This window comes from Coptis chinensis, chromosome 5, assembly GCF_015680905.1.
Source record: "Coptis chinensis isolate HL-2020 chromosome 5, ASM1568090v1, whole genome shotgun sequence".
Lineage (NCBI taxonomy): Eukaryota > Viridiplantae > Streptophyta > Magnoliopsida > Ranunculales > Ranunculaceae > Coptis > Coptis chinensis.
In genome coordinates this window covers 75,994,217-76,016,103 of record NC_141460.1, presented here as the reverse complement: position 1 = coordinate 76,016,103, position 21,887 = coordinate 75,994,217, and the positions used below count along the sequence as shown (strand labels likewise).

The following is a 21,887-nucleotide window of genomic DNA, read 5'->3' as shown; positions in this document are numbered from 1 at the left end:
CTCAAAACCTATAGTAGGTTTGGTTGGTATGGATTTTCCTATCTAGAAGTTAAAGATAGCCGATTTACACTTCAAAAACAATCTCCTCTATCAAAAATTGAAGCTTTCTTTGCCGTTGCGTCAGCTCCAAAGCCCCTTTCCAATACTCTAATTCTGAATCTTAGCTTCAGTTACCAGGGAATCATTTGCGCCTAAAAACTGCGTCAATTTTCCTTAGAAACTATTTGTCACGCAAAAAGATACACAATTGAAATTTCCAGAATGAAAAATGGAATGAAAGGATACTAAATTGTACTGATTTGATTCATTGTTTGAGCAAGGTTTTATAGACCATGGACCTTCGTGGAATCAAACAAAAAATCAATCATCCAACAACTGAAATCTCCAGACTGAAAAACAATTCTATCCTACAACAAATATTTATTTTTCAAAAGAATTCTTTAAGTTCTTGACATCAGAAGTATCACTGATGAGAGGAGTGATAAGATTGGCCTTTTCTCCTTTCTCTAGATCCAACTTGTATGGTTCTTCAGGAATATTTTTCATATATATGCAATATAGGACAAGCTGAAGGACTCCCAATGGGCAGCCCAGGAGATTTGGTGACTGCAAAGGAAAAAGAAGATTGCAAATTTTTCAGTTTTCCTCTATAGAAATTGTACAAAATATGGTGAAAGTAAAAATGTAAGTTAAGTAGGTACCGTGAGCAAAAGATCGTTACTCAGTAGTCCATATGCCATCCAGAGAGCACTAGTAAGGAAGGAGAAGAAAGACAAATAGAAGGGCATGAATTCCACACTTTTAGTCTGTATCACTTGTTTCTGCAGTTCAAAAAACAAAGGTTAATTTCTAATATTGAAATGGGATTATAAAGCAGTTTATTTAACCATTTCAGGTGCAATATTAGACCATTAAAAATATTTACTATAGTACTGTACCAAACAATAAACACTTACCATAGCAACCAGGGGAGATCCATACATAGCAATGGAGGCAACAAAACCAAAGCTCCCAACCATGGCTTTACGAAGATGACGATCATGCATTTCGATTGTGGAAACAAACATTGCAATGCAGAACAGTGTCACAGGTGCCATTATCAATGCTACAGCTTTCTGTAATCACATTGCCATGTTATCTAAATGTCAGCAAAGGGTCTAAAAAGCAGAAGGTGATAATATGCACTAGAGCGGTCAATTTTTAGTTATTCAAAAATCTCATAGACAGAAATCAAATAAAATTTCTTTGATCAGTTGGCGAAAACATGCAGAAAACAAGAATTTATCTAAATTAAGATTCAGGAAAAAAGATAATAAATAAAAAGAAAGCAAAAGCAAAAACTCTGCTGGAAAGAATGTTACCTTTCCTCTGGGGGAAGCGAACCAGAAGTAAATGAGAATGAAACATAATTCCAGTAAAACACCGAAGCCATTGATGGTAACCAATGGAAGATTATCCCAACCTTGGCTCACCACCGGCGATCCATACCAACTATATATCAAGCAATTTAATAACGCTGTAACATAAGGAACAACAGAAAATTCCTCTGTACTTTTGTTCTTAATCACCCTTGTAAATGTCAATCTATTAACAAAAATCATAAAAATCAGTACATAGCATAAATGTAACACAAAATAAATTTGAATAAATTAGTTTTTCTTGGATTACATTGGCGCCGCGTATAGTAGTAAGGAAACGACGTTTCCTGCAAGAAAAAGTGTTGTGAATAAATAACAGCGGAAACAACGTTATCCACTACAAATATATCAACCCTACACAAGAATTGATATTTCTCACAAGACTTAAACACCCTCCAAGTAAAGTACTATCCAACGCTTCTCATTAACAATTTAACAAGTATATAAAGTAAATATAATAATGCAAAAGAGAACCAACCACAAGACACGGATATATCGTGGTTCGGCAATTTGCCTACGTCCACACTGCGAGTTCCAAACTTTATTAGATATCCATAATAACATATTACAAGAGCTCCCAATTCACTCATAAAAAATAAACACTTAACTCACTAAGAATTTCTCTCTTACAATCTCTCTCTTTCTTTCTTTTAGTTAGGTTAAGTTTTTATAGAAAAAACTTTATATTTATACTGTTTGTGCGCACGCGCCTAAAACACTGTTCATCTCAAATATGGTGGAGCGCGGGCGCACCCTTGTCCAGGCATATAAGTGTGGGTGCGCCTTACACGAGGAAAAAAAAAACACCTTTTTTTTCTCTACAAAAAGAAGAATACTTGAATGTGGGAAACAATGTCAAGAAAAATTACCTTAGCTCAGGAGAATAACTAGGCTAGTACTTATAAACCAATAATCTAATCAACCTAGAAACCTACCGATTATTCCAATGCCAAGGCGCACAATTTTGACACTATCGCCAGAAAATATAGAAGACTCCATCTTACTTTCTTTCTTTCTAGATCTCTCCCTCTCTTGCAGATTAATATTAACAATGTGCCTCGGCCAAACCCGGCCTTGACTTATTTTTGACTACGTTTGACTACGTTTGCATCAGTAAAAGGTCGAGTAAGAACACCATGGTATGAACAAACCTGAAATCAAGATTATATAGGCACAAAGATTGTAGGGGTATAATGCATGCAGTTTAACAAAAGGTAGGATTAGCGAGTCAAGTCCACGTACGTCTGATTTTGGATTTTAAGGGAATATTACTGAATGCCAACTCATATTAAGAATCTTGCAGTGAGTATTTGTAGAAAGTTTTGAATTGTTGGTACTTGGTACTGATTAAGTAAGAGAGTCCAATTGATTAATGGATTTCTAATCAGTGGATGAATATTGATGCAAAGTAATAATTAGGATTCTACAAAGCATTACGTACAACTCATAGTCTCATACTCAGAGCGGGAATTCCAATCTTGTGGGCCGGGCAGTTTCTTTTTCCAGTGGGCTTATATCTTCCTCAAAGGGCGGAGCTGGTGATTGGTACACCATGGGAGAATCTGTACGCAAGTGGTTACCGACATACAGCGGCAAAGGCAGATTTTGCCTATAGTGGACTGGAAAGAAAAAAAGAGTGTGACCATGTCACCATGTGACCATCTTTACGATACAAACCCAGGAAATATATCCCAAATATTTAGTACCAAATTTTAAATTTTGTGAAACCAAAAAGTGTGTAAAACATATATATGTTGGGATATATATATTAAATGGAATAGTTTTGGATAAATAAATGTATAAACACTTTCCATTATTATATAAGTGAGATGCTTTCTAAAACCGAATGTAGCATATCAACTTTTTCTTTCTTATCTTTTTTGCTTCGGTGGGAGTGTGGTGTAGTGCAATAATATATTGGCGGCGTGAAAGTATGAAAATAGTTATGAGATATATTGAGATATTTCTATATATTGTGGCTTAGTGCAAAATTTTGGCAATTGACCTTGCGTGATATATTGGATTTATTATGAGTAATTAATGTATGACACTTGAATAAATTACAAAAAATCCAAAACCTATTGAAAATTTGGTGTTTGATATTTGGATAGTGTCTCAATTTGAAGATACTTTAGGCGTTAATTGCTAGAAAATGGCCCTCCTACGAAAGGTTATAAGTGGCTTGATTATTCCGTCCTAGAAGAAATTATCCGATGACATCCGGATATTTTATGCGAATAGTGGCATTACTTACACCACAAATGGAGGGGATTTACGACATGCAGCATCCCGCCAGGATGCCAATTTCAGTTACTACATTATGTAGTAGTTCAATGTACATGATAGTTCCAACCTTTGTAGCTCTCCAGTTGAAACTAAGGTAAGACATAGATAACATGTCATTTTAGGGACACACAAAGAAAGTTTTAATATAATTATGGTAATATGTTGGTAAATTATATATCTCTAGATAGATGATTGTATATGTTTGGATGGTTATTAGTTTAGATTAGAACCTAAAGATATCATGGAGGAACTAAATGCCTTTTTTATATGGTATGTGGTATTAGTTGTTGGAAGTTAAAACTCTTCATTAACCAATTTGCAATTATTATACTTAAGGATTTTGCCTACCTTAAAAAAAAATGGAGGAACTAAAATTGGTTTAAGTATATATTTGGTATAAGTAAATGTTGTATTTTAAAAGTTTTTCAATTTTTATAATCTCAATTTTACTTTGCAAAGTTTATTTAACTTAATTGTGTTCATTCAATGAAAGAATAGTTGATTAGATCTCATTTTTAGTGTTGATCTTATATTGAATAGATGTGGTTTCTAATATTGAGCATATCAATCATTTTGAGATATGTTTTAGAGATTTTCCTTCGAGGTGATATAGAAATTGGCATCGAGACAAAGTTATTTGTATTTTCATTTGTAAATTTTGTAATGAAGAAGACTTTTGTTTAACCTAAAATTTTTTACTGGTTTTTAATTATCCGCATATTTGAACTTGATTTATGGGTTTTGGAAGTTGAGAGTCGTCACACCTCGGAGATCGAAGAATGGATCGGAAATAATGTTTTTGACCTCATCATGGAACTCGCATTCATCGATAGTAGTAGCCAAAACCTTAGGGCTTATCGACATGCTGATCTGTCCATACGATGATGTTGATAGCCTTTTATTTGTTGTCTCACTGAAGAATGGATAGGAGCTAGAAGTGATTGACTCATCATGGAGCTCGCACAGTTGATAGTAGCCAAAACCTTAGGGCTCATCAACATGCTGATATATGTCCATACGATGATGTAGATAGCCTTCTATTTGTTGCCTCACTAAAGAAGGGATCGACATATAACAAGGACAGTGGTTGACCTCGTCATGGAACTCCCACAGTTGATAGTATCCCTAAACTTAGGGCTTATCAACGTGGCTAATCTGTTCCATAGGATGATGTCAATAGCGTTCTATTTGTAGCCTCACTGAAGAATGGATTGGAATACAACTAGAAGTTGATGATCTCGTCATGGAACTCGCATAGTCGATAGTAGCCCAAACCTAAGGGTTCATCGACATACTGATCTGTCCATATGCTGATCAATAGCCTTCTATTTGTTGTCTCACTCAAGAATGGGTCAGCATATAGCTATAAGTGATTGATCTCGTCTTGGAACTCGCACAGTTGATAGTATGCCAAGCCTATGGATTATCGATATGCTGATCAGTCCAATATGATGATATCGATATTCTTCTGTTTATAGCCTAAATAAAGAATGGATTGGGCATACAACAAGAAGTGCTTTACCAACGGCTCAAAGAATGATGATACTTACAATTCTTCTGCCTCAAAGTCATATTGATTCACTACAAAAAAAATATTGCAATAACGACATTCACTCAACCAACAAACGAAAGACCTTCCATTCATACATGGGGCATCTTAAATAACTTTTACATTTATAATTAATTTGTTATTCATACATACATACATACATACATTTACATTTAAATTAGCATTTATAGCATTTCATTCATTCGTTTTACTCATTAAATCATTATATTATCATTATACTTTGGGAGAGCGACACCTCAAAATTCAATACGTTACCATTGCACTTGGGGTCGGCGACACCCCTGAATTTCATTACGTTATCATTACATTTTGGAGGTGGCGACACCCTAAACTTCATTACATTATCATTATACTTTGGAGGCAGCAATACCCCAAATTTCATTATGTTATCATTACAATATGGGGGCGGCGACACCCCAAGTTTCATTACGTTATCATTATACTTTGGGGCGGCGACACCCCAAATTCCCTTACGTTATCATTAAACTTTGGGGGCGGCGACACCCCAAATTTAATTACGTTATCAGTATATTATGGGGGCGGCGACACCCAAGTTTCATTGCAATATCTTTACACTACACGAAATAGTGACACCCCACTCGAAATTCATTAACACTACCTAACGTATACAAACTTTGATTCAAATTAATTTTGAGTTTGGGTAACTTTAAAAATTAGATCTTCCTGTTAGCTTAGAAAAGATCTCTTCCGTTCAAAAAATTAATCATTTCGAAAAATTATTCTTTTGATCAATCTGAAATATTTTTTGACCGACTCTTATTGGTTCGATCACAAAAAAATCACTTCTTTTGATAACAGATCCTTGATTGGCTACCATTTTCGAAATATTTTTCAATATTCAAAATTGAGCACCTGACCCTTTTTTAATATGTTGGAAGTTTTATTTATTAATCCATATTGATTTGAATACCCAACGAACTACCAATTTCTTTCATTTTAATTACCTATCAAACCAATTCAATTGCCTGTTGAACTAAAATTACTAAATAACTAACAAATGTCGATCCCTGAACTGCCAATCATCAAGATGTTAACTCATTGGTCAATAATTCAAAAGATTTCACTTTCGTTGATGGATTTGCCGATCATTCAAAAGATGTTAACTCATGCTGAAAAGATTTGCCGCTCATCAAGATATAACAAAATAATATTTTGTTTATTGAATTTATTGCTTTTATTGATCGGCAAATTAATAGCGTGTAATTTCACTAATCTTGAGCTACAGTTGGGGCGGTTCATTATTTTTTGTCTAAACTAATTGATTATCAACCCAACAATAATATAACAACTGCCGACCTATTAAGTTAGTTGATTTGTCGATCAAAAATAAAAGTTCAGAATTTGGTCGATCGAAACATGCCAATCAACTTGGCCGATCAATTCAATGAAAAAATTCAATTACATAATGGACAACTTGCTGAAAAATCATTTAAGGTCGCTTGATACTATTGCCTGATCAATATTTTGAACCGATCAGTTTTTTGGAAAAGTAAGTTGCGAATCCATTTAATTGCCGATTCTTTCTACCGATTCACCAGAACTGACAATCCATTTAATTGCCGATCTTTTTTGCTGATTCATTAGAACTACCAATCCATTTAATTGCCGATCCTGGACTGCCGATTCTATGAATTGCCGATCTTTAAATTGCCTACCCTTTGAACTACCAATCTTTTTGAACTGCCGATCCTACGAATTGTCGACCCCTTGAACTGTCGATCCTATGAAATGCGAATTGCCGATCCTATGAATTGTCGACCCTTTGAATTGCCTATCCTGTGAAATGCCTACCCTTTGAATTGCAAGAAATATTCTTGATTTTTGAGATTGAGATAAATATGCCGCCCATATGCTATGATGTTATTTCTTTGTTTTGGGTGATTCTAATATCTAATGCTAATATCTAATTAGCCCACTAGCAAAAGCCCAATACCAATGCCGACCACTTTCTTTTCTTTAATCCTTTTATATTTACCAAACTACCATCACTAGCCAATATTAAAATTAAAATTGCAAAAAAAAAAAAAAAAAATCCTTTTGATCTTTTCTTACCCACAATCTACCAAACTGCCAATTACATTTTGTCAACCAACTTTGATTTTTACATATCAATTTAATATCAAACTATTCAAGATATTTGCCTACCAGCTACCACTTCTATTTACGAACCTACCAAAAACAAAACATTATTATCTTCTTTGCCACAGGCTTTGCCCGTTATAATGTAAAAGAGAGGCGATGTTCGCCCCACAAATATGGCCCAATAAAACCCAATTCAATAAACCCAAAGAGCTCTCGAGTTTATCTATAATAAAGCCATGCTTAGAGTTAATCTATAATAAAGTCCCACGCCAAAGTTTATCTACAATAAAACCCACATTCAGAGCCCATGTTCAAAGCCTACATACATACACGTAAAATCAATATCAATTACGCACATGTTTTGCGAGTTAAACAACTTCCACAACTTCGTCCACAACCTTGTCCACATTCAAGATTCACTTATATCAACTTCATATCGTGTGACAGTTCTCCAACTTCATCCCACGATTAGAATATTGGAGAACGATGAAGTAACTATCACTAATTCTACCTATAAAATCCAACCTTCATCATTTTTCAGAACTACACAATCGAGACTTGATCCCAAGATAATGCAATATTTGGGTACGTAGGCAACTTCAAACCGAAGTTCAGTCTCAACTCTCAACAACAACCATCCCCTTCACAATCTCTTCCAAAAAGATCACTTCTGACCCAACTGGTGTGTTTTGGCAAATCTTGTCGAAATAATGTCGAAATGGTAAGAATTCGCACCCGAACCCCAAGATTTTTGTGAAAGTGCTACTAGCGTCACTACACACCCCCTAATTCAGTTAGGTTGCCCCATAGTTAAACCCCGGTTCCGCCCCTGGCAATACACCAAAAAGGTGTTTTCAAGTGCATGACCGGTGAGTAACGCTATTATAGTGTGCCAAAAGAAGTGGATATCGGTTGTCAAACAAAGTTAATAATTACAATGGCAGTCAAGATTAAGCTGGTCTCATGCTGCACTTCGAGGAGGTTGAAAATTTGCTTAATTATTAGCTGAAGATGGACAAGAGCTAAATTCTAGCATAACGAACTGGGATAAGTACCAACTACCAACCTCAACTCCTCTAGATAACTACACTCTGTAAACTTGTGATCCACTAAACCTTTCTGTAAATCTGTAATTAAAGTCCAGAAAACAGGTGTCTAACATAATCAATAACTGATTTAACAAAAGTGACATGGTCCCCAAAACGTTTCACTTTTTATGAGCTAAAAGCTACATATTCTGTGTCGGTCATAGATCTTGACAAAATCTAGTGAAACACCCCCACAGAGATGACCATGTCTTCTATACAGAGGTTACTTACACGGACTGTTTGGTGTCCCACTGTCCCCTCATCATTTCATGCAATCATGTGCAACACTCCGCTAATCACTCCAAACTTGACAAACTTATCCATTTTAATACTCCTCAAGACAAACAAGCACCGAAATCAGTCACCTAACCTGCACCTTTTTGTTCCTATAAATGCATACCTCTCGATCCTATATATCTCTAAATACTTGTTCTTCTTCACTAAACCATTTATTGCCCTTATTTCTATCACATTGTTTTCAAGTTGCAGGAATGGTGAATAAGTACTGCTTTGTTATAGTGGTTTTGTGTGGACTATGTGGTTTGGTTATTGGTGCCGTGCCTAAGGCACCAGTTGATGTGCCATTTCAAAAGAATTATAATCCTTCATGGTCTGCTGATCATATCAAGTACATTAATGGAGGTTCCGAGGTTCATCTTGTTCTCGATAAATATTCTGGTTAGCACTCAGTTATTTAGCCTCAAGTCCTTGCGGTTCATAGTGCAGTACGTTTTTTTTGTGTTCGTCAATTATCAAATAAGCGCGAACATTTTTCTTAGTACCACTTACTCATTTGAGATGGAGCTCATTAGCGCATATTTTTAGGCGCTCTGATTCTCCTAGTCCTGAAAATGTGCGTCGCAGCTAGGCAGAATCTTATTAGTACGTTTTCTGAGCATTTATGTTTAGTAGCAAACCTAAGAAGGCATTTCTGTTAGCTAAGTAGGCCTAAAACATGTAAACGTTGCTGAATTCATAGTTTGGAATTTTGGATCATTCTGTAAGTGCAAAAACTTATAAGCAGGTTACTTAATTTTCTTTGAATTGTGAAGGAACTGGTTTTCAATCAAGAGACTCCTACCTTTTTGGGCACTTCAGCATGAGAATAAAATTGGTTGGAGGTGATTCAGCAGGAGTTGTTACGGCCTTCTATGTAAGTGCAAAAAATGGACATATTTGATTGATAACATGATATTTTCTAGTTACAAATGATTAAATGAGTGTAACACTTGTACCACATTGCAGCTTCCATACTATACTTGTGTGTAGGCAGTAGGCGTAAGTGTAGACGTGTAGTCTAATTGATTCCTTTTAATTGCATACTCTAATTTATATTATCTCTTCCTCAGCTTTCCTCACAAAATTCAGAACACGATGAGATAGACTTTGAGTTCCTAGGCAACAGGACTGGTCAGCCATACATAGTGCAAACCAATGTCTTCACTGGAGGGCAAGGAAATAGGGAACAAAGAATCTATCTTTGGTTTGATCCAACACAAGCATACCATAGTTACTCTGTGTTGTGGAACATGTATCACATTGCGTAAGTCACAAATTCCATAATACATGCCGGGGGTGCAAAGATTAACCTCTGTTCCTTGTGTGTTACACCATATATAGCACCACTTCTATACTTCATACGGACATACGGTGTCATTATTGCGTATTATAAGCCATGTGATACTTCATAAGTGCCTGCTACTATGGTGTAAGTGGTGTAACAAAGGTCAAAAGGCATGTCCTGAATTTTCATTTTTAAATTTGTTGTTGCTTTGATAAAGCGTTAGCACTTATTTATTGTACGTAACATTGCAGTTTCTTTGTTGATAATGTACCAATAAGAATCTTCAAGAACAGCAAAGACCTTGGTGTGAGGTTCCCATTCAATCAACCCATGAAGATATATTCGAGCTTATGGAATGCTGATGACTGGGCAACAAGAGGTGGATTAGAAAAAACTGATTGGTCAAAAGCACCCTTTATAGCATCATACACTTCGTTCCACGTGGACGGCTGTGATGCAACTACACCTCAATCAGCTCAAGTGTGTTCTACAACTGGAATGAAGTGGTGGGATCAAAAGGCATTCCAAGATTTAGATGGTTTGCAATACAGGCGACTTGGTTGGGTCAGGAAGAAATACACTATTTACAATTACTGTACAGATAGGTCTAGGTACACTACTGTTCCTCCTGAGTGTGTAAGGGACAGGGACATTTGAGTATGCTAGCTTCAACTTGGATGTCACTTGTCTTCTCTTTCCTAAAGTTCCTTGTGGGCGTGCCTGATCGAATTCTTGTACTAGAACTTGGAAATAAAATGAGATTACCTACATTACCATTTTGAATTGTTGTACTGGACAAGTAATAACATTCATTTGGTGCAAGTACTAAACTTAAAAATCAAGCTTTCAATTCATTAGGGTATTAGGATTGAGCTAAATGATCGTGGCTACATCCAAAATTGTGTATGTAGTAGGATCCATTTGAATCGGTATATATCGGACTGGAAAACTTTTACTTTGGTTAGCTCAATAATGCCTCCTTTGCTTTAAAGAGCATCTCAATGGTTCACTCAAAAGTCATTAACAGCAAGATTGCTGAACAAGTTTCAAAACCAAAACTCCAATTCTTCAACATAAATACTGTACAAACCTAGTTATGTTACATTGGACTTTGGGGAAACCGATTGGTGTTAGGATCCACTAGCTTTTAAGACGCCCACATTCAATATTCAAGTTACAGGCTTTTCAAGCCCAATATAGACTAGTAGTCGTAAGTCGTAATGAACCACTTTACTTTGGAAAATAAGTGTATCAGAAGCTGGAATAGCTCAGTTGGCTAGAGCGTGTGGCTGTTAACCACAAGGTCGGAGGTTCGACCCCTTCTTCTAGCGTATTCCTTATTTTGTTTTTTATTATTAATTATCTTTCCCCGCTTAAAATCCAATCACTATAAATATAAATATTATCTCCACTCAAAAAACTCCTCTCAAATGTCAGATTCAAATTCACCTCCTCCTTCTTCAGTCTTCATTCCACTCTCACCTTCTCCAAAGAAAAATAATACCATCTCTCCCATTACTGCAAAAATCAATGTAACAATAACTTAAATTCCGTCATTTTTTTCTTTTATTCCGTTTTCGTAAAATTGATTATATGTTTGTGTTTTGCAGGAACTAAGTGAATCTAGGTCAGAGTTGCTGACTAGGATTCAAGGACTAAAACAGGTGATTTTTTTTTTTTTTTTTTTTTATTATTAGGGTTTTAGACAGTTGATTTTTTTAAGTGAATTGTGAATTACAGGATTTACAGAGTTGGAGATCTAAGTTAGATACTCAAGTTAAAGTTTATCGTGATGTGAGTACTCAAACCACTACTAGTTTATTTACTAGCTGTCGTTGTTCAAATGCATTTCTGGTATGATAGGTGATGCTAGTATATGAGTAAAACGTGTGATACATTTGATACTAGAAATTTTAGCTGAACATTATAACTTTCTTGGACTGGTATAATATAGTGAATGATATTTGGAAAATTGATCTCGAACAACATTTTCGTATATAATATTTCTAGAAGCGCATTTGGGCCTTCACTCAGTTTCATCTATATCATAGAAGATTTTGGGTATATACGTGTGCCGTTAGCTGCCCTAGCAAGCATGGCTAAATAATTTGTTCAGTAGTTAAATGTGCTAATATGTTAAGTTTTTTCTGAGGGATTTCTTTCCACTTGCAATAAAATGTTGATACCTGGATGATCTGCCAAATCATGGTCTTCTAAAATTTTTGCCTTCCAGGAACTGTCAGACCTAAAGAAATCCCTTAATGTTGAAGTGGAGCAAATGAGATCGGTAAGTGGCTTTACATTATTCTTGGTTACGTAACATATCTCAGTATACATATATATTTTTTCAAATTCTTATAACTAAAGACATGTAGGAATTTCAAGAATTGCGGACAACTCTCCAGCAGCAACAAGATGATGTAACATCTAAGCTAAAGGACTTGGGGGTAATTTATTGTGAAACTCTTTCCTCCATACCTCTATGTGTTTCCTTGAATGCACCGACTTATGTTTCTGAAATTGCTCTAGCTGCAAGATGTATCTGAGGAAACTCCCAGTGATAAGGCAGAGGGGAATGATGCAGAAGCTCAATTTCCATCCCCTGGGGAAAACGATAAGGAAATACCTAATGATGAAGGTAAAGGGAGTGTCAACAAAGCTTAAATTTCACCATCAGGGAACGGTAAGGAACTATAGATACTCAAGTTCTCTTGCAGAATAATAATCATTTTTTATTTTATTTTTATGCCACTTATTCTGCACTAGTATGTGATGGAAGAGTTGTAGTAGTTTTCTATGGCTTGTCACAATTGATCAGTAGGTAACCTATAAATCTACGGCCTTGTATGAAATTTTATAAAAATAACATTGATGTTTAATTTGGATAATTGTAATTAAGCTAACATAGGAATGAGCAAATCTGAAGGTTTCCAATGACCCTGGTCAACCTTTGCAATCGCAGGGCATGGAAAGCAGAATAAGAACTTGAATGAGATGTTGGCCTCGAGGTATTGGATAAAAGCCTCACCAGGGAAAGGAGTTTGATTTAAGGGCTAGGACTTAAAATTAGGATAAGGTATTCCAATTAAATTAGGGCAAAGGCATGGAAAATGATTGTGAAAATGCACCAAAATGGTTTTGACAGATTGTGCAGCTGGCTCGTGGAATGGAATGTTTCTGGCAGTGCATATTGAAGACAGATTATGTCATTATGGGAGTTTGTCTTGATTTTGATCTGTTGATGGGAGTGCCAATAGGCTTAGGTGTCGAATCAAATGCCAAAGGCAGATGGATTGAGTCAGGTCGAGTGTCATTGCAAGTGGAATGTTAATACATATTGTGGATTTCCAGGGAGGAGGGATGCAAAGTGATTGTAAATTTCATTTAAATCGTGCTAACGTATACTTAAATGCTGAAGTACTACAAAATTGGACGACCACATCATTGAGTTGAAGAATAGTTGAATGCTCAAAAGGGAACTCTGTGGCAAAGGCACCTCTAAATTCGTTGTCAGGATGTATATGTATATGTGTAGTTTGTGTCACTTTGTGAAAAGTGTCAGTAGGCACAAGCAATTAGAGAGGGTATCTGAGGCTTTAAAGGAAGAGTGGTAGTTAAAACCAAATTTCTTACTATCTAGATTTTTCTTAAAACCATTTATAATTTAAGATAAGGTATTTTACAGTACTGATTAAATTTTTAATACTACCAATTTGGAACCCATACGTTTACTTGGTGAATATGGTAGTGAATGGTGAGGCACTGGAAGTTGGTAACTACTAGTGATATGTGGAACTCTGATATGAGTCATTCATTAGATGCAACTTAAATACTTCTCTTTTTGAAGTGGAAGCAGGATTGATTAGCCAATAACTTTGAGTGAGATTTTACCAACAAAGTTGGAACAACCTTTTGAACCTGATTTTGCTTCAAGAACATTTAACTACTTTGTTGAGCGCAATTTTGCTGCATTAACGATTGTAGTGAAATTTCATTTGATTAGTTTCTTACACGTATGAGCAATTTCTAACATCACCTTTTCATCAGTAAAACTTGTTATAATTGTTAACCCTTAATCCCCTTCCCTTGTGAAGGTGGGAATCAATCCCAAGACCTTGGGATCCAACCCCGAGGGGTTGACCTCTTTTGAATAATTACTTCAAGTGCTTTCCTTTAAACAAATGCATGAGATTCCATAGGTCTGATCATTTGGTGTTTCATTTTTTATTGCATGTAGGATGTTTCTGAATTTGGTTTTGCTTTCAAGTTTGATGTTCTAAATGTATAACCGAGCCTTCTAGTGTTTGCTATAGGATGATTTGCAGAAACCTAATTAGGACATGTTAAGATGGTAGTATGTGTTACACCAAGCGGAAAATTTGAAGATACTTTTTTACTGATCTCCAGTAACCATGGCTGTGAAGGCTAAGGTAAAGTGTGCTGAGTTGCTGACTTCTCCTTGAAGAATAACAATATCCGTCATGTGAATGTGACTTCTTAGTCAATGTTTTAGGGAGTTTAAAGATTTGATTTTAACAAAGAGATTGGAAGGAACGACACTTCAAGCTTGATTACATATTAAGATATTGTTCGACAAGAGTCGTAATATGATTATACGAAATAGTGATCATAAAGTATTCAAGTAGTACCCTAAGTCTGGGTGCATTTGTATGAGTAAGAGTAAAAGAAACCATTGTAAGCCACTGGTATGCGACTGTAACACTAATGTCTTTAGCTGTTTTACAAACATGATAAGCAAAAACACTCATAGATTGGATGCTTGTTATTATTGGTATCTGGTAAGAGATCATCCAAAATAGGAGAATCAGCGACTATTATGACTATTATGTTTGCAAATGCATTATCCTCTCGCATGTCCTTCCTTGACTGTTTCTTGCATAAGTTTGCATCACATATCATTGTTCTGATGTTTAAGGTATTTAAATTATTCTCTCTTTTTTCAATCTTCTTTCAATTAAATGTTACTATATTTTCGCCTCCTGCAAACCATAGAATTAGATTGTTCTTTTTAGTAATCATAACATACTTGGGCTATTAAAGGATTGTTCGACAGTCACTGAACTTGCCAACAAACACCCCCCCCCCCCCCCAAACTGTTGTTTGACAAATTTAGAGAAGTGATAAGGATAACGAGATAGACACAAGGAGATATATGTACGCATCTTTTGTGGTGGGTCGTTTGAAATGTGTTTGTAGTTTGTCATTTAACCATAAGGGAGCTTTTATGACACTCGGCAACATTTAATATGCTTTATATTCATTGGCCTATTACAATTGTGCTTGTTTTTTTCCTGGCCATTTGCAGCATTGTTTATAATATCATTTCTGTGTTTGGTCCTTTTGCTTTTTGTTGTGAAAGGGTTGTGACATGTGAGAATTGGTTTAGACTCTTCACTGAGTAACATTGTTTAAGAGATTGAGGAATTGAACCACTGTTTGCTTCAATACCTGTCTTTCTTTTTTGTGAAAATTATGTGACTGCTTCTGTAGACTTGATAGTGCAAGAGGAATGGACTAAAGATATTTTGAACTTTTTTGATAGATAATTGAGCATTATATTGTCTATTATGGTAGTTGCAAAAGGTAATTGTGAAATGAAACACCCCTGTATGCTCTCATATTTATTTAGTTAAATTTAATGGAGATGTCTAGGTCATAATCATCTTCCACTGTAGTGGTGCCACCCCTGCCATCTTAGCTTCTCTTGTCAGTGTTTATAGCAAATTCTAATTTTGTTACGGTTTTAGTTGTTTGGTGTTCTTGTTTTGGTTCTTGGAATAACACGTCTCCTGCATATGAGAGCGAATATTGTTACAGAATAGGGATCAGGAAATTAGTTATGAGAAATGCATCTAATGGAAGATATTTCCCCGTCTTTCTTCAAGCAAGCATATGATAGAAGATATTCTTGCCGAGGTCTAGGATATCCATCAACCTTTTTGGAAAAAGAAATTCCAAGTACTTAAAAGTATATTCTTTTCTGGAGTAGTGTCACCATCCTCCTTTAAGATTTGTCTTGGTCATTTTACAAAAACTGTTAAGAACTGTTAAGAATGGTCCTCAGTTCTTGTGAATGTGCCTGAGTTCTCGACTTCATTCAATCGAGTCTCATACTGATCCTTGTGAATGTGGGCGAGTTTTCAGCCTTATGCAACCCATATCATCCTCTCATATGGAGATTTGGATATTATAGACCTCCCGTTCTATATATATATATTACTAAATTATCTTGTAGATAAAGAGCGAACAATTATCCTTTGCTGCCATTCATCTCGATTTATTAGTAAGAGGGAGTAAACCACGATTCTTCCTCCAATTACTGAACTAAAGAAGAAATAACAGTTTGAGCGTATAGGCCTATGATTGAATTGCTTACTTTGAGCAATATTACCTTTACACTATAATTTCCCTTGGAATGATTACAGGAAAATTTACTTTTCTTACTGTGGGAATGAATGGAAGGCACTTGAACATGTTTCCCACAAAGAGGTATATCCTTTTTAATCTTCTGGGGACATAGGGTAGTCAAATCGCAGTAGTAAGCAAAAGCAAAGGTAGTTGTGGCCTTTATGAATATGACCAAAGTTCATGTCTCGCAACAGTAGTCTCCTGCACCTTAGTAGTTGCTCCAGTGGTTGGAAGTCATGCTGTAGGTTGTCTAGTCCTTTGACGTTCTGATGAGGTCAACTGGTCAAGTGCACTTCAGATTTAAATGCCAAGGGTACAATAATTCTGCTTTCACAAGTTCTTAACTGAACTGAGCCAAATTCAATAATGTGGAAAGTGGAAACAGAAGACTGGTAGATCATTTGAAAGCTAGTAGTCTCTTTATCTCCTAGACCATCTCACTAGATGGTTATGTTGGTGTTTTGAAAATTTGAAGTATGGTCCCGTATAGTTTGACAGAAGAGGAAGTATCAAATCTAGAAGCATAAATTACTAGATCATTTTACTAGAATGTTCTTGAACTTTTGCAAATGCGCCATACAATGCGGTTGACATCAACCCATGCATATGCATTGAACAACTTTTAACTTTTGAGCATGGCCTGGGTGGGCCTCAAGCCCAATCACTTGCATGATCACGTAGCAAAATGAATGGCATGATTCTCTCCATGATTCCAACTAATAATGCTTTTGAAATTTCTATGAGTGGAGATGAAAATTATAAACTATTATGATATAGTGAGAGTTTAGCTGCCCCTGAAGTTCGTAGACCAATTAGCATTAGGCAAAGTTGGATTGTCTCAAAATCCAACTTTCAAATTGAACTTTGATAAATTATTTAGTTATTTCTTTTAGCCATTCTTGTTGAAAGACGCGTAGACTCTTTATCACATATTGGGTTCTCAAGAATCATGAAAATTCAATTATTTAGCACTTGCCAATGATATATTTTCGTGTAATTATGTTATTCATTTATTATATTAAGTAGTGGGGGCTTTTAATTAAACTAGTTTTGAGCTCTGTGATACAATTCGTTTGTTTTACTCATTTTTTCCCAAAAATTTTTAGACGTTTTTGCCCCTAAAATATATCAATTATTAGTTTGATATCTAAATATTTATTTTGTAATTTAAGATGGCAAATAGGGACATAATAGTCTAAAGGGATTATCTTGATTGAGACAACTCAATTAATACATTTGCCCACACCAATCATCTCGTCAGCCTTCATAATTACTTTAATACATTTGCCCACGCCAATCATCTCGTCAGCCTTCATAATTACTTTTTAGCCTTTGCAATCTATTTAATATTACAATAATATTTAACTGTTTTTATTGTAATTTTAGATGGAAATTGGGACAAAACTGTCCGAAATAATATAAATGAAATTGTCTCTTTGTGGGAACGGATTTGCCACAGCTCTCCAGCTCACTCACCTACGCCTCATTACAACGTATAGATGAAACCATAAAGTGTTTCTAAATATAGTTAAGATAGTTAGATAGCAAGAACAGGGTATCGTCTTTCCCTTTGATACTTATCCCTTCGTGCACTGTTATTCAAACCAATCTGCAATGTACCCGCTGACTTGAACGTACAACTTCTTTCATATCATAGATCATAGACTCTTAATTCAAAATCTTGAGTAGGCTGACATTGAGAAGACATTAAAAAATCAATGAATCAACTAAAATATCGTTGAAGTTTGAAAAGTTTTGGCACATACCAAAATACTAGTGTTCCACCTTTCCAACACCACAGTATAAAATGTCATGATATGATATGGGTATTTATCGATATTTAATTTCTAGATATATATAGTGGATATATTCCTCTTTTTTGGGATATTTAACATTGTTTCACATGCAAATATAGTGAATATATCTAAAATATCAATAAATATCGTAGATATTGTAGATATTTTTTGATATATCATGATATATACATTATTTATATTTATTTGAAATATAATGGTAAATATTAAATAAAATTGTTATATATATAAAATATCGCCAAATATCTCCAAATATCGCAAAATACTCCCAAATATCACAAATATTATCGAAATATTGTCGATATTTGCAGTTGTATATATCTATGAACATATTGTGATATTTATATATATATTTTTTGAAATCTGGATAGATATCCCCAAATATCGCGATATATCGGGATATTTTGTACTATGCCCAACACCATCTATCTGTCTATCTGATGTGTCTAACTCGATATATTTTCTTCTTTAATTTTATTGAAATGTCTTTTTCTTGTGTATTTTAGGTGGACATAAATACTGTAAAGGAGCGTTTTGGTATTCCCTTACATACAAAGTTAAGAGGAGAAGGAGATTGAATATTGGAAAGACCGAGTTCGTTGCTGAGCAAACTGACTACGTATATATCTTTTGATTTTGGGGGGAGAGAAGAATCAGGTCTGGCGTAGTTTATAGGGAAAGTATTTATAGATGGTGAAAGTGGATCCCTCTCCAACACGTGTAATGACAAACACAAATGTATGGGTCAGATCGAGAATGAGTATTAGAATGGTGTTAGTAGGAATTCTGTAATGATGGGGAATGGTTACAGTGGTTCATAATTTGCGGAAACAGAGTGTGTTACTTAGGCTTTGACAATGATTGCTTCTAAAAGATATGCTGAGTCATAATGTAGAACGCTCTGTATGAAGGTGTACGGGTCGACATGTTATAGAACGGTCTCGTAGCTCGTGGATGTGTTTCGATAATGTAGGTCGCTCCGACGGCAGTTCGGAGAACTAAGTCAGATGTCGGTGTGGTATTTCCGCTATGCTGGACACGTACTTGATATAGATATCACTCCCTCACACATCCCCCTCTTAGTAGGGCGTGTTGTTCATTGAAGCGACCTGCTGAGAGAAAATGGTAGCGTGTGTTGAGCACGAGTGAAAAAGTGAACTGGCGTGAAAATACCCACTGAACTATGGAAGTTCGTGTTGTATGATGAACTGATGTGGGTGATAATTAGCAAGTGACTGGCACGTGACAGAATCTGGGTAGTTGGTGAGGAAACGTGTCGCCGCTTTTTTCGGAATCTTGAAAAGACAGGTCCTTGGTATACGTGTGCGGGCTAGGGCGTAGGTTGTAATCATAATGCATTAGGAACTGGAAGGGCGGTTATACAAAATAATTTCTGGAGATTCGAAAAGTCATTTTTTATTTCGTTCCCAGAACCGCAGAGACTGAACACTCTTTAGGTTAGTGCTTCCGCCATTGTTGCTGCTCATTTTTCTTACTTCTTGTTAGTTTCGTTGAGTTGTTAGGTTGTCTTTAGCTTGTCTTGTTTAGAACTCATAACCAGTAAGAAAAAGGAATGTCTGATTCGGACGATACTCGATCTGAAGAGATTCGAGAGGTATCGTTAAGCTGTGGGGAAATGGAGGATGAAATGGATGAATCAGTGGAATGTGAGGGTGAGGATGTGGAGGAGGAAGTACGATCTAAATCTGCTGTTGCTGTGGCTAGTACTTCAGGTCGTGATGAAGGGTCGTCCTCTAGTGGGTTCCCCCCTAGGGTTGTAGATAAGCGTGTCACGAAAGCTTTCGCTAATCTAAGGGAAGTGTACGACATCCAGGAGGGCAACCTGGAAATTCACGAAGTGGACAAGAGCATAAAGGTGTTCAATGATAAGTATATGCCACCGAACTACGGAATAATAGTCTGCGAGGAGCAGCTGAGGGCTGGTATGAGGATACTGTTCTCTTTGTGACTTTTTAATATTCTGTTGGAAAGCGCCCTGCTAGTTTGTGGGTAATACCTGGCGGCTACTTAGAGTGTTTGATCTGTTGAATGCGAGTGGTGAATACCGCATAGAGGTCGCAGACATTATCGAGCATTACACGGTAAAGCAATCTAGTACTTTTAACTTTAGCTTGCAAACATTGACTGGGAAATCCAGCGTGTTGGATGGTGTAAGCAATGAGGCTTGGGAGAGGAAGTCGTTGCTGTTAGTGGAGAACTTCTGTGCTAGTTTGCAAACTAGGGTTTGCAATTTTGCTGGTGGGTAGGAGTGCGCTGTTCTGCTGTCTTGATGTTCGAATTGTTGATATTTTAATTGACTTTGTGTCTTTGCTATTTTTGCAGAGCTTACTATAAAGAAGCGAACTAATTGGTCGGTGATAGAGAAGTTTGCGAAGCTAACCTGAGCTTAGAAATAGAAGAAATTGCATGAGATTGCACATTTCTTTGTGGAGCGGGGAGGTCGCGTGGTCAGGGAGAAGAGGAGGAATCAGAAAGAAGCTCGGGGTCAAACTAGTGAAGCAAGGATGGATAAGCGAAAGAGTGATCTAGTCGGGTTGGTCCTAAGTGACCCACCGGAGGTAGGGCAGGGAATTAGGTCGGGTTTGACCCGAATCCGACCCGACCCAACCCGAACCTGAATAGTTCGAGTTCGGTCGATTTTTATATCCGTTTACTTATTCGGGTTCAGGTTCGGGTCGGGTCTGTCGGATTCGGATTCGGATATATTTTTTGGGCTTTTTTTGAATTTTTAGTGTTAGTTATCCGATCGGAATTGGGTTCGGATCGGGTTTGGATTTGGATTCGGATATAGCCATATCCAACCCGAACCCGACCCGATCCCTACATTAACCGGTGGTGCTGGTGCCTCGGGGGTTGGTGGGTCGAGTGAGCGACTTGAAGGGGGGGTCTAGTGGCTTTCCCTTGGACTTGGAGGTTATCAGCTTCAAGCCGCCGAAGCATGACTTCCATTTCGAAGAGGAAAGGCTGAGATGAGTGAGTAGCACGCTGCTAAGATTGCTAAGGCTGCGAGGCATGTGCTTGGGGATGGCTTGGATGATGGGGGCGCTTCTGGTGGGGAACGAGTTGGTGGTAAGACCACTCGTAGCACCAGGTCGAGGCTTGCACCACTCTTGGACCTGGAGACCTTTGAGGTCGGCCAGAGTTTACCTCCAACGTCTCAAGAACCCAGCTCGTCGGCGAAGTTGAAGGTCCCTAGTAAGGTTAGTGGGAAGTCAGTTATGGCTGATGACGATCTGGAACGTCAAGTGGTATACGAGGACGACCAGGGTGTGCAGTGAATTGTGAAGCGAACTGATGTCGGCTTTAAGTCAAGTAAGATTGCGTCTTGCCTGCTCGACCACATTTCTCTAGATGGTAACCGTAAGGAACTGGACACAAAAGGTCTTGTCGATAATCTGAGGCGAATGAACATGGCTCACTGCTTGGTAAGTGACGCTCTTCAGATCTTGTTCCTTAGTTTTGTATGTGCATGTCAATTACCGACTATTGTTGTACTTTTGTGTGTGTAGCTTGTGAATAGGTACCAGAAATTGAAGGAGATCGCTCAGATATCAGAATCGGACAGGGAGTCTGTGGCCAAGTTGAGTGATGAGC

General features: G+C 36.7%; 3 protein-coding genes and 1 non-coding gene across 4 annotated transcripts; 3 read left to right on the top strand and 1 right to left on the bottom strand.

The window, feature by feature from the left end:
- Nucleotides 1-127: 127 nt before the first annotated feature.
- Nucleotides 128-2,522, bottom strand: LOC147498954 (bidirectional sugar transporter SWEET3b-like). Its single transcript, XM_086559085.1, has 6 exons — nt 2,354-2,522; nt 1,669-1,705; nt 1,362-1,584; nt 957-1,115; nt 702-821; nt 128-606 (listed from the first exon to the last, which is right to left on the bottom strand). Exons 1-6 carry the CDS (start codon nt 2,415-2,417, stop codon nt 421-423), a joined length of 789 nt encoding a protein of 262 aa, XP_086415211.1. The 5' UTR covers nt 2,418-2,522; the 3' UTR covers nt 128-420.
- A 6,346-nt stretch (nt 2,523-8,868) lies between these two features.
- Nucleotides 8,869-10,799, top strand: LOC147498953 (putative xyloglucan endotransglucosylase/hydrolase protein). Its single transcript, XM_086560784.1, has 4 exons — nt 8,869-9,143; nt 9,518-9,618; nt 9,815-10,008; nt 10,281-10,799. The coding sequence occupies exons 1-4, from the start codon at nt 8,957-8,959 to the stop codon at nt 10,684-10,686; spliced, it is 888 nt and encodes a 295-aa protein (XP_086416910.1). The 5' UTR covers nt 8,869-8,956; the 3' UTR covers nt 10,687-10,799.
- Nucleotides 10,800-11,286: 487 nt separating this feature from the next.
- TRNAN-GUU (transfer RNA asparagine (anticodon GUU)) lies at nt 11,287-11,360 on the top strand. Its single transcript has one exon. It is a non-coding gene; the product is annotated as a tRNA-Asn (tRNA).
- A 5-nt stretch (nt 11,361-11,365) lies between these two features.
- Nucleotides 11,366-12,895, top strand: LOC147498951 (uncharacterized). Its single transcript, XM_086560788.1, has 6 exons — nt 11,366-11,561; nt 11,640-11,693; nt 11,770-11,823; nt 12,263-12,316; nt 12,405-12,476; nt 12,559-12,895. The coding sequence occupies exons 1-6, from the start codon at nt 11,460-11,462 to the stop codon at nt 12,691-12,693; spliced, it is 471 nt and encodes a 156-aa protein (XP_086416914.1). The 5' UTR covers nt 11,366-11,459; the 3' UTR covers nt 12,694-12,895.
- Nucleotides 12,896-21,887: the final 8,992 nt, after the last annotated feature.

Excerpts from the sequence above, each read along its gene's own strand:
- LOC147498954 (XM_086559085.1), bottom strand. The coding sequence starts at position 2,417 with ATGGAGTCTTCTATATTTTCTGGCGATAGTGTCAAAATTGTGCGCCTT. Across the intron at positions 1,116-1,361 it reads TCGCTTCCCCCAGAGGAAAG|AAAGCTGTAGCATTGATAAT; the intron begins GTAACATTCTTT and ends ATGTGATTACAG. Across the intron at positions 822-956 it reads GATCTCCCCTGGTTGCTATG|AAACAAGTGATACAGACTAA; the intron begins GTAAGTGTTTAT and ends TTTGAACTGCAG.
- LOC147498953 (XM_086560784.1), top strand. The coding sequence starts at position 8,957 with ATGGTGAATAAGTACTGCTTTGTTATAGTGGTTTTGTGTGGACTATGT. Across the intron at positions 9,144-9,517 it reads TGTTCTCGATAAATATTCTG|GAACTGGTTTTCAATCAAGA; the intron begins GTTAGCACTCAG and ends TGAATTGTGAAG. Across the intron at positions 9,619-9,814 it reads GAGTTGTTACGGCCTTCTAT|CTTTCCTCACAAAATTCAGA; the intron begins GTAAGTGCAAAA and ends TCTCTTCCTCAG.
- LOC147498951 (XM_086560788.1), top strand. The coding sequence starts at position 11,460 with ATGTCAGATTCAAATTCACCTCCTCCTTCTTCAGTCTTCATTCCACTC. Across the intron at positions 11,694-11,769 it reads GGATTCAAGGACTAAAACAG|GATTTACAGAGTTGGAGATC; the intron begins GTGATTTTTTTT and ends TGTGAATTACAG. Across the intron at positions 11,824-12,262 it reads AAGTTAAAGTTTATCGTGAT|GAACTGTCAGACCTAAAGAA; the intron begins GTGAGTACTCAA and ends TTTGCCTTCCAG.